This window comes from Pseudopipra pipra, chromosome 5, assembly GCF_036250125.1.
Source record: "Pseudopipra pipra isolate bDixPip1 chromosome 5, bDixPip1.hap1, whole genome shotgun sequence".
NCBI classification, from domain to species: Eukaryota; Metazoa; Chordata; class Aves; order Passeriformes; family Pipridae; genus Pseudopipra; species Pseudopipra pipra.
The window spans coordinates 41,163,165-41,175,742 of NC_087553.1; the positions used below are offsets into that span (position 1 = coordinate 41,163,165).

General features: G+C 37.1%; 1 protein-coding gene across 13 annotated transcripts in view; it reads left to right on the forward strand.

Annotated features, from left to right (window-relative positions):
• The window catches only part of GRIP1 (glutamate receptor interacting protein 1), a 314,452-nt gene that overhangs the window by 274,101 nt on the left and 27,773 nt on the right, over positions 1-12,578 (forward strand). For all 13 annotated transcript variants that reach the window (XM_064655739.1, XM_064655744.1, XM_064655745.1 and 10 more), the window contains 3 exons: positions 3,035-3,221; positions 4,480-4,625; positions 6,257-6,337. In XM_064655739.1, the coding sequence (XP_064511809.1) occupies positions 3,035-3,221; positions 4,480-4,625; positions 6,257-6,337 (414 nt within the window). The remainder of the gene's footprint in view (positions 1-3,034; positions 3,222-4,479; positions 4,626-6,256; positions 6,338-12,578) is intronic.

Here is a 12,578-nt window from a genome sequence, read left to right on the forward strand (position 1 = left end):
TCTTAATTTTAGTTGGATATTTTTTTCTTTAATCCGATTGGATCATTTGAGGATTGTATTAGTGTAACTTATAATAAATCTATAAGGATGTCACTTGGGAAGAAAAGTATGTAGAGTACCATAAAGTTTGCATTGCCAATTATTTAAGAAAACTTGCATAATGTAATGTGATGGTGAAGTGCGATGGCAGAGGGGGTTACAAGACTTTTATGACCATGATTTTACAATCATTGCATTAGTTACACAGATCTTTCCAAATGTGTGGTTGTAAAAATTGAGGGCATGCCCTGCTGGCACATGCTTTATTTATGCCACTTGTTTTCAATTTTTATTCTTCCACCTCTTTTGTTTGTTTGTTTTAAAGTATGGTATTCATTGTGGAAACACTTAGATTATTTTTGGGTTAAAGTTTAAATTGTGAAGTATTTTGTAAAAGGTCGACATTAGTAGTTGAAAGTGAGACATAATTTATATCAGTTTACATTACTAGGGTTCCATATCTGGTAGAAATTGGAGAGGCTGTTAGACATGCATGGGTTTTGTTTTCTCAGCAGCTACCAGGAGAAATAGTGAACATTTTGCAGTTTCTGGAAGCGTATCCATGTATGTACCTTTGAATACATCTTGCTCTGCTTCTCATATAACTACGGGAATAAAAATAACAAGTACATAATCTTCAAATTCAAGATCATTATTTACATAACTTCAGGGCATACAGCAAACCAGCCCCCAGGACTGTTGCTAAGAGTTAGACAAAAACTATACAAGTATGCTGAAATGTACCCCTAGCAGTAGCAACCAGGGTTCACTGGAAGTACATATACATCCATGTCACTTTTAAATCAATGAGGCTGCTTCCTGGCCTGTAAAAATTCTAATCTATCAAGCAGCTAAAAAATGGAAGTGTTTCTTGCTGCAGTTATTGTTGAGTTACAAACCACAACATTCTCAAAGTCATGGTTTTGGGTACCTGTTACATTTTATAAAGGCTTAGCAGATAGCTATTGTTACATAATTTGGAGAAGATATTTTTATCTCTGCTTTTTTTTGTTCCTGTTTCTCTTTCATTTTCATTGAGAGTGGAAGGATTTTCTAATTGTCACTTTTAAGTGTCGACATCATCAAAATGTTTATCAGAGTTTTAAATCCCATAGCTAGTGACTTAATTTCCCAATGTGAATTAAAACTTTAGCTGTCCTAAAAGTTGAAGTAAATTTTATGAGACATTTAGATTCCTGGTAGGGCATTATAAAAAGAGTAAGAAAGTTACAGAGTCAGCTAGATACCATACCTGCTGCATGGGGGGAATAGACACATAAGTGATGGGAAACAACGATGAAGCTAACAAGTAATTGTTATGTGACCTTTAAGAAAGGGAAAATGGAACTTTTCTGAGATTGGATGCCCTAAATTTTGGCATTTCTAGAAGGTGTGTTAGGGAATCTGGTATTATATTAACTCTGAATTTATTTGGTTTAGTCGTATTTTAGCCTCTGCAGCAGTGAGAGCTGGAGGAAACTTTCTCATGTGCAGTAAATGTTAAAGCTGGTGGCAGTTTCTAAGAACAGATTATTAGTATTTGTGTTTCTGTATAAGCATGTCTTACTGAGTGCAGGTTAAAGAAACAGTAAGAAGGAAGCTATTCAGTAGCTGAAGTAATATACAATTCTTACATAAGAAAATTAATATATGAGGGAAAATTCACAGTAATTTGGGCAGCTTCAGAGTGGAAAGAAGCTTTGCTTGAAGAAAACAGAAATTCATGGTGAAACTTTGGCTGGTGAAACTTTTCCGAAGAATTGTCATTGCCAACTGTGCCACATCAATAAGATTTTATATGAACTTTCAGAGCAAAAGTCTAATGCTTGCAGCCCCAAAAATACTTATATAACCTCTGACATCTTTGTACAGTTGTGCTAATAGTATCTATAATGTCAAATCAAGAATTAATTTTTTCCCACATCTGAGAGAAAAAAAATCCATTTGAAAACTATCCTTCAGATAAACCATGAACTTTTACCTAATTCTTAGTAGCTATTGCAGGCAGAAATGGGTCTTGAGAGAAATTAGAGGTGCAAAGGTAATGGCGTAGGTTATTAACACAAAACCATTCCAAATCCTCGGCACTGAAGGATTATCATTACTGAACGGGAATTGAAAAACTCTAGCTTTCTGTGCAGGACATAATAAAAGGCAGTAGTTTGTCACAGGGGGAATTCAAACAATGATACAGTAGATATTTAGACAGAGATCAAGGAAGCAAAGGTGCGATCTTCTCCTTTCATAGGTAATTGCATTGAATCTCAACGTTTTTTTTGTCTTGATTTGTTCTGTACTACAGCCTTTCATAGAAAGAGTGAGAGGGAGTAAATCAGAAGAACAGAAGTAGCTGCCTGTGTTTCTCACAGAAGGGTCCCCCAGTGGCTTTGAGAGACCCCAAAGAACTTTTTTTTCACACAATATCTTGAGATATACTGGTTGCTAAAACAGTAGGGTTTGATCACCTTCCTTACAATATCCAGTTAACCTGACAACTTGCTGACTCGTAGTAAACATGTACAAGAAAAAGGCATCCTTACTTCTTGCAAACAAGCCTGATGCATGTGCTTTGTTGCTAATAACAATGCATTGCTCTGAGATGTTAAAAAGAGCTTATGCAAATTGACCTGAATAACAGCTGGGCTTGTGCCTCTAATTCCCTTAGCTCCTGGGAAAATTCTGCTTATCCACTCCTCAAACCTGATGTAAACAAAATTCAAGGATGTTTTGAGATCTTTGGAGTGGGGGTATCAAACACATTTATTTTACTCATTACAAGAACTATCTTTCTGCATTCTAACGTACAACCAGATGTTTTCTATTCTCTTATATGTCATAACTGTTTATACATTATTTATAAACTTTAGCCTAAATTGACTTTAAAAGAGATGTTTCATTGATTCATTGATTTACTGTACAGATGAATTTTCTCAAAAGGCAATGAAATTTCTGTTGTGTATGAATGTTTTTCCTCCTGGTCTGCTCTGTTTTATAGTGTCTTTAGCCTCTAGCACTGTTGGTTTGGCTGGGCAGGTCGTCCACACAGAAACCACAGAAGTTGTGCTGACAGCTGACCCCATAGTAGGGTTTGGGATACAGCTCCAGGGTAGCGTGTTTGCTACCGAGACCTTGTCTTCTCCACCTCTCATTTCCTATATTGAATCTGACAGTCCGGCGGAAAGGTGAGGTTCTTTCAATTGACTTCTAAGTATGTTTTGGTGAGTTTTTCTTGGGGTACTTTGGACTGGTTGCTTTCAATTTGAGACAAATTGCAGGGCCTTGTTCAATGGAAGTGGGGCAAGTTCTTATCATCCAGAGTCCTCCACCAGGAGACTGGAAGCTGTATTCGTGCAAAAAGGAAAAAAAAGCAAAAACATCACTGATGTCAAAATACTGATAATTGTGCCATGGGGGAGGGGAGGCTGTGTTCAGTTTTAGTACAGAATCAAATTTTAGGGAATAACAGAGTTTTGACTTACTGATTATTTCATTGCAGCATTTCAATTGCATTGTTATGCTTACCTATGTATTTAATCATGTAATGATTAAATAGTAGTTGCACAGGCAAATACTAGCTGTCATTTCACCTGCAGCCCAGGGTCAGAGTTGGTGTCCATGGGTGGGGTGGAGGCAGGAAGACCCCTATTCCTGGGTCCTAGCACGTAGAGAGCACAGCCCATGCTGGGAGTGCTCAATACAGTCTTAGTGCAAAGGGGCAGCAGCTTCTGTCCCCCTCTGTGCCTGGGTAGACTGTTGAGCTGCTACGCCACAGTTCTCCTGCAAGGTCACTGTTGAACGTGTTTGATCAGATGGCTTGTATCAGGAACTGTGTGGCCAGCAGGGCAGTGATCATCCCCCTGTACTCAGTATTGGTGAGGCCACACCTTGAATCCTGACTTCAGTTTTGGGCCCCTCTCTGAAAGCATACTAAAGTGCTGAAGCACTTTATGTCCAGAGAAGAGCAATGGAGCTGGTGAAGGGTGTGGAGCACAAGTCTTATGAGAAATGTCTGAGCGAGCTGGGGTTGTTTAGCCTGGAGAAAAGGATGCTCAGGGGAAACCTTATAGCTCCTACAACTTCCTAAAGGAGGTTGTAGCCAGGTGGGGGTCAGCCTCTTCTCCTCAGGTAACAAGTGACAGTACAAGAGTAAACAACCTCAAGTTATGACAGGGGAGGTTTAGATTGGATATTAGGAAAAATTTCTTCACTGAAAAGGATTGTCAAGCAGTGGAATAGGCTGCCCAGGAAGTGGTTGTCAGGATCCCTGGAGGTAGATGTGGCAATTCCACACAGAAATGGTAGTCTTGCCAATGCTGGGTTAACGGCTGGACTCAATGATCTTAAAGGTCTTTTCCAACTAATTGATTCTGTGATTCTGTGATATTGCTGGTTCTGGTTACATGTACATCTGATGATTGTTTTGTATCGTTGTGTACCAAGGTGTGGGGTGCTGCAAATAGGAGACAGAGTAGTGTCAATAAATGGTGTCCCAACAGAAGACAGCACATTTGATGAGGCCAATCAACTGCTCAGAGACTCCTCTATCACCAACAAGGTCACCTTGGAAATAGAATTTGATGTTGCAGGTATGAATGGCCTGTTATTCTGTCTTGTAAGAAAAATGAAGGAATAAATCCCAAGTACATTGCAAGTATACAAGTATTAGGCATCCAAGGTGGAGGCTTTCTTCTCACATCTGTACCATTCAGTTTTCAAGTGACTTATTTGAAACGTATGTCTTCTTGGACAGCTTTCTCATTTCACATAGGCCTGCAGTGTACTTCAGAATGAAAATAGAAATGACGGGTCCTGTAGTAAGATCTGGTGACTGCCTCTCCTCTGAGATATTTCCAGACATTTTTCTGCCCTGAGATAGAAATGTTCTGCTGAGCGGAGACAAATCACCTACAGGCCAAATACTGACATATTTTGTTAGACAGAAGAATATCATAAAAGGGTGAATAAACAGAAAACTCTGAGGAATTTCACTTACAGTATATCAAACCAACAATCTAAATAGAATAATAGAAACTGAATTAATAAAGGCCAGAAGGAGTCATTGTTAATGTTGCTGGTGAGTCTTTATTATCACTAATGACTTTCCTTTATTCTGTAATGTGTTTAAGCATACAGAATACATCTATAAAATCACAAATTGTGTGTATTAAACAAGCACACATTATGTGTGCACTACCAAACTGTGTGAATAGTAAAAACTATTAAGACTTGTCTTAAATCTGACAGTAGCTCCTTTTTAGTCATGACAATGTCAGATGTGCTGTATTTTGCATAGTGTGATTATTGGTTTTGGTATTATAAAACATTATGTCAAAAGTAGGCTAAAGGTTCCTACTGTAATTCTGTATATCCTTTAGGTGTACAGACATCCATCTAGTATAATGTTAAAAAAAAGGTCAAATACAGTGTGTACATTAATATACATAGGAAACAAAATATTAAAAAATAAGAAAACCCAATAATGAGAAAGTCGCTTAAATACACTTGAAATCACATGTATTTTATTCCCTGCACTTGTTTGTGCTTCTCCAATTTGCTCCATGATAGCAGACTCATACTCATGGTTAGAGTCCTCTGCCACATGTGTGTTTGTACATTTCCACAGCTGTACATTTCAGTTATTCTTTTTCAAGCCAAGGGCCAAACCTTTGGTAGCAGTGATGCCAAAAGTCAGGGCTCAAATACAGTGCAGTGTGTTCAAGTGAGCTTTTTCCTCTGTCAGCTCCAGGCATTTCTCCATTACGGATGTTTTGATTCCTTTTCTTCCCACTAGATGTAAAATCCATGGCAGTTACCTTAGTGGACAGTTAAGAAAGTGTTAATCCTACAGCAACAAAGGCCTGAAATCCTTACAACTCAGTCTCCTGTCCTTTTAATTAAAAGTTATCTGCCAGCAGTAAAATTTTCACATGTGCTCTCAAAACTTGCATATGAGCTAAAAACCTGCAGTCTCAGCTGGCTTCTAGCCCGTGCAATCTTCACAAATTCAGTTAAACCTTAAAAAAAATTGAGTTACTGTGAAATTAACAGTTGAGTTATAAATCATACTTCCTGTGTCCTACCTCCTTCACTTCAGCACCTGTGTGTCATCTGTGCCATGTGACTCTGATGTGATTTCATCAACTTACACGTATAGTTCCATCCACTTGGAATTGCTCTGCCTTATAAATTATCTAACATTTTAAATATCTTTTTATAGAATCAGTTATACCAAGCAGTGGAACATTTCATGTGAAACTACCAAAGAAGCATAATGTGGAACTTGGCATCACCATAAGTTGTGAGTAAAGTGCTTATTTTTCAGACCATGTTTATGAGATAATCTGCAGAGACTAGATTTTGTGGCTAGAGACTTATGTTTCTTTTGGTATAAACTTCTTTTTCCTTTTTCTAGCTTCTTTTTCTGGTTTTTCTCTGATGAAATACCATTCTGTAACATATTTATACTTCCCTTCAAATAGTTAATGAAGCCAGAAGTTTGCCAGATCTAATACTTGACCTATTCCTTCATGCATAGTACATATTTAACTCCCATAAAATTTTTTATTAAAAAAAAAAAAAAAGAAGTCAACAGAATTAGGTCCATGCAAAAGTATTTCCATGGCTGTGAAGTTTAAAGCAGAATCTGCCATGGTCTCTCACAGGTTCTTGAACAGAAACCCCACTTAGCTCAAGAGTTCTCACAGGCATGAGGATTCACATACATGGGATTGTTTTCTGCTTCAGAACCCAGAGTCTCAATCTGTAGAACTAGTGGGCAGTCCTGAATGTGTGGGTCACATAGCAAAATCCCGTTTCAGTGAGGATTTTAGAGATTGCTAAAGAAGGTAGCAATGGTCCACATTAGTCTGTTTCTCAAAAAATATTTGTTACTGTTGTTAGAAATCAAAGTGTTTTTATACTTATTTTGTTAGCAGATAGTAAACACTATGTTAGGACTGGATTTTGACCATGTAAACTCTGGCATACTGAGTTCAGCCCTTGATGGAAGGAAAAACAATCCATATCAAAGTTAATGGGCTTGTGCCTGACACTGCAGAATCTGGTGTCATCAGAATTAGCATTCCTTTATGGTTGTAGCCTTTCTTAAACTGTTAGTCTTTCTTTGGAATTATTCATGTGTCTTGGGGGAAGACTGTGCTGTGACTTGTATTCTCAAAGCTTTTATCAGCACAATAGAATAAGGTTAATCAAAAGTACTGCAGGGTACTCAGTGCTGAGGATTACATCTGAGGAACAAATGAGAGACACTGCAGGCCTGTTTGCTTGCATTGCACACTTGAGTGAGTAATTGTTAGACTCTGTCAGATGTGATGTGATGCTTGAAGCAAAATCAAAGGTCTGCATGTATTTATTTGTGCAAATGAAAATATTGGGAAATGAGAAAACCTGGAGTGAGGCTGTTCTATTTAAATGTTATTCTTAGGATCTGTAATGGTTTGTAAGATTATTGAAAAAATAGGGTCTTCCTAGTAATTTGATTTGTGTTGCTTTTTGGAATTCAGACATAATGTGCTTTTTTTTTTGTCTTAGGAATAAACTTTTAATGTTTTTGGAATTTAGTATTTAGCACTCCTCTTCCAAACTTTGCATACTTTACTGACTAGGAACTTAATTCCAAAAATTAGTACTTTATAAAATTAGTGCTTTATATAATCAGTGACATATGATTGGTCTTTTCTCTGCTCTTCTCTGTCTACTGCAGTATCTTTAATATTTAAATTAATTTTTCTAGTATATATAATAGTCTCACCTATTAATACTATTTAATGCATATGAAATGTATAGAGGATTAATTATTTACTTGGTTTTAAAGGGTTTATACTAATAACTGAAAGTTTGTGAATTTGCTTGGTAGAAGTCTTGAATTGCTGCATTTCATGCTTGCTTTTCAGTACTTCACTTTGTTCTACCTAATTAATTCCTAAATGAGGCAGTCTGATTTGAAGAACATAAGCATATATTCATTTGAAGAATATAAGAATATATTCATTTTGTCAAGTTCCTGTCAGGGCACTTCAGCACATTAGCATGCCATTTATTACTGATATTGTCAGAAAGCTATATGATTTCTTTTAAAAAACGAATACTAAGGGAAACTTGACAGAGTTGGTATGACCAGTCTTAAACCGGGGTGATGGAAGTGATCAGATCAGATGATCAGATTTTGGGCTTGATCTGTTTAAGTGCTACAGAACTGTTGCATCCTCTCTCTTCTCAAGTTAGTGGAGTTAGGGATTTTTATGAGAAAGTCATGGAATTACCTGACCTGAGAGACAAGACAGACATTTTTTGTCAAAAGGGAAATGTAACCTTACCTTGTATTGGCACCTGAACATACATCTGTTTTAAGTCCAGGACTTTCTAAGTCAGCTGTTAGGAATCAGACATCCTGTAAGCAAAATTTATTTTTCTTTCTTTGTGATGTTTTGCTTCATAATAAACACCAAGTGTGCCTGCATGGAGTTACAGCCAGGTATTTGAAGGCCTATCTGAGGTGATATGCAACATAAAGACAAGCTAATTCATGGCCCCTGCAAAACAAGGCATGTAATAGGGGAAGAGACTTCTCTTAGTTTCAGATTTATTAATGCAAGAGAAAAATAATAGAAAAAGAATAAAAATCCGCATAGATAGCAAAACCCCGCAGAAAGCAAGAGAAGAAAATTTCAAGAGCACCATTGTTAACATTAATTCAGGGCTCTGAGTTCGGGAGAGTGCACGTCAGTTACCTCACAGTAGGCCTTGCCCACTGCTGCCTTCATACACACGCTGGACTCCTGTCAGCCTTCCCTCACCTCTGCAATATCTGTCTAATTTTTCCATTAATAGATACACTCAATAAAGACTTTATTTCATAGTTTGCAAATACAAGTGACTGTGGAGTTCATGCTTCAGATGTCATTATTTGCACAGCTGTTTAGAGCCATTAAAATATCTCAGTTCTTAAAATTATGTAATCCAAATAAAGCATGACATAAATAATATATCATATATACTGATAATATAGATTTATATATTTATATATGTATATAAAAAAAAAAGCAATGTCCCTGCTTTTATAACAGAACCATTCCCTAAAAGAAGGATGGCTTTCAAGTAGATCTAGTAGTGTTCAAATCTGTTTCAATTTATTTGCCAGTGACATTGATTTTAGACCATGTAATGGAATATAGATTTTTTTTTAAAAGATACATTTTTGAGGCAACTGACTACTTTATCATAGACTATTTTTTTTTAAATACATTGAATGATATCCAATAAAGTGACCTACTAGTAGATTCTGGTAATTGTAGATAACAGCTTTTTTTTTTCATTTGCTTTCTTTCTTAAGTAAGATTCTGATATCCTTACTGGTGATGAACTGCAGCACTTTGCTTCATAAATAATCTTTCTGAAGCTAATGGAACTACTCAAGGAATAAGAAGCTGCAAAGCTGGTAAGAATATCAGAATCTCACTGAAACAATCATCAGTTTTTCTAAGTCATTTTGACTAGCAGCTATACTATAGTCTCCTATATCGTTTTTGTATTTCATCAGAAAGAAGCTTTGTAAATATCTACAGATATTTAGCATTGACTATGAGAATTTACTTTTTAAAGCATGTTTCTGTATATTTTGGGATTTCACCTGGCAAACCCTACTTTATTTTGCAACGTTACAAGTAATTCTTTTCAAGACAGAGAAAAAAATCAGCAGATTTCTCAGCTGCTCCACATGTACCAATACTTAAGGAATAAAAGAGCTGCATCAGTCTTAATTTTAAAAAGCTCTTTCACCTATTTGATAATCACACTATTTTTAAAAATGTCTAATAGCTGTTAACCAGCAATGTAGACAAATGGATTGACTTTGTGTAAAAAATATTTTTCCATCACATGAGCATTTTCCTCTGCTTGTTTAGTTTGTTCAGTTTGATAAAATTCCAAAGCTTGAAGCCAGGCTGAGAGTAGTAAGTGAGTTTTGGCTAGGTGGTAGGTGAGATGTCCACTCCAAAATCTGTTTAAGTCACTTTGTGGTTTGGTGTGTTTTGTTTTTTTTTTTAATTAGCAGTGAAATAAGAAAGAAGCATTGTTTGAGGGTTGTTTTTTAACCTAATTGAACAGCTGATCTACAAAACTGACAACACTTCACTGAACTTTCTTTCAAGTGGCAGGGGAAGTGTAGTAGTAGAAGTAGGGTAGAAACATGGTATGGAGACCTAGGATCATACAATAATTTAAAGAGAGAGAACAAACAACTTGCTTAAGATCAGCCTTTTAGTTGCAACACTAAATTTAGTTACCTGTACAACCTTATGCACTGTTTGGTCCACTTGTAGTTCTTCATACAGACTGTGTAAAGTCTCTGCAAAAGCTGAACAGTAGGTAGACTAACACCTGGGTCAGGGAGCAGAAAGGATGAGATTTTTGTTGGACAAGCAGAAGGGGGATAAGGAGAGAAAATGAGTGGAGAGCCATAGCAGGGAGACAGCAGATGAGGAGAGAGACTGAGCTGTGATCAGGAGTAGGCGCAGCTGGGAACTTGAACAAGAAGGCTGGACATGGCTGAGTGGTAGGGTGCTTTGTTTATAATAGCTTCTTACAAACAAAAAAAATTCTGAAATTAAACATAAAAATAGAGACTTGAAGCTGTACGGTGTCACTTCAAACCTGCATTAAAAGAGTATCTTAATTAAGTGGTCAAATACTGCTTTCTCCCTGGAACTCTTGCTTCTCTGCTCTCTGGGGAGAGTTCAAGCAGTGGTGTGTAACAAAGGGGATGGAGGCTGCATAATGAATGAGGCTGAGGATTGCAGAAAGACAAAGGATGTGATCTCATGGTCAAGATGGTTTAATGCTGCCCTGGAGAAATTAGAGTGTTTTTCCTTTTCTCTGCAATAGACTTGTGCTGAGACAACTAATTTTTGGGAGTGGAGATTTTCTGGAGATGGCTGCTTGATTTTCTGCAGAAACTGTCGAGATCCTGGGGTTGCACTTGCAAAAAAGCTGAGCATCTGCAGCTGTTGCTAAAAATGCCAGTAATTGTGCTTTGGACATAGAAGCTGTTATATTCTACAAACGACTGTGAGATATAAAGGCGTGGATGTCTAAAATTGCTCAGCAAAAAGTGTCATACTTTGACCTTAATGTTCCTCTGTTTCCTTTCCTTATCTGTAAAATCACGATAATAGTACTCAATCTTCTTGCTGGGGACAGCATCTGTTCAGCAGTATTTGGAAGGCAATCTTAGGCTGTGGTGCTGTGCAGTACAAAAGTTCAGGAGATAATTAGTGATTTTATCTCTGCAACACAACTAGTTTGTAGTAAGTATGTCATGAGCATTGAACACTAATAAAGCAAAGTGTACCTTCTTATAAAGGGCTTGTCAGCGTGGGGTAATTCATTCCACACAAAGATGTGTTTGGTGCCTACAAAAAGGCTTTCATCCACCAGACCCAATAACAGCCCAGGGTAACTGACAAAATACTGCTGGTAAACACTTAGTTTGAAGCTATGATAACTTTGTGTGCAGTATCATACCCTTTGCATCCACAGATACTCTGTGGCTTTCCACTTTGAGCTGTGCTCTTCCCCCAGTTTTAGTTCCTTTTCTCTTCTTTTTGCAACAATAATGGACTGTTTTCTTAAGTACTAGTATTTTGATAAGACAATTTCATAAAAGTATTTCAATCCTCAAACCCTACACTGCAGACAATGTAGAGTGGGTAGCACATAACCTCAGAGACTTGTAAGACAACTCAGAGGGTAAAAACATAGAATTAAAAAAAAAATTCACCAAAGTGATACTTTAAAATTTTAAACAGATACTAATTGGTGAAACAAATTCAAAGAATTCAAGAAAATCATGGAATTGTTATAGAGGATATAGCTGACCTATGGCATGAAAGTATGATAAACAAGCTGTGAAAATTACACATCTTGCAAAAAGTTAATTACGGATCTCTACATTGCAACATAGACATTTCCTGAAAGCATGCTGTTTCAGACAAGTTTCTAAAAATTCTTAAAAGTCCCTGTATGTCTGTCTTCTGGACTTTCAAGACATTGCATTTGAAATGTAGCTATTTAGCAGTTCCTGAAGAGGTCCTTTGGACATTCAAAGTCTTTCTTGGCCAGGACAGCTAAGGTTAACAAGATCTGTTAGCATATTGTGCTGGACACATCACTATTAATTTACCTTGTGGTTGCTGTAGGTGAAGATTGTCATTTTCCATCGAAGAGAAGATTCATGAGCTGCTAAACTAACTGACATCAGGATTTTGTAGGTGATCCTCCAATATGGGCAGCTTTTTGGGTGATAGTTAGGCATTGGAGCGTAATGGAAAAGTACCCTCTGTAAATGAATGTAGAGGACTCAGTACACAGAGCAGAAATTACTTGGGGCAGTCAAAGAACCCTAAATGAGCAAAACCCATTAGCACTTCCAGGAGAACTGAGAGCCTTATACCACCTGGAAATGTTTTAATATTAGCACGCTCTTTGTTAACAACAGTCCCAAAAGTCAGCCTGTGTTCACC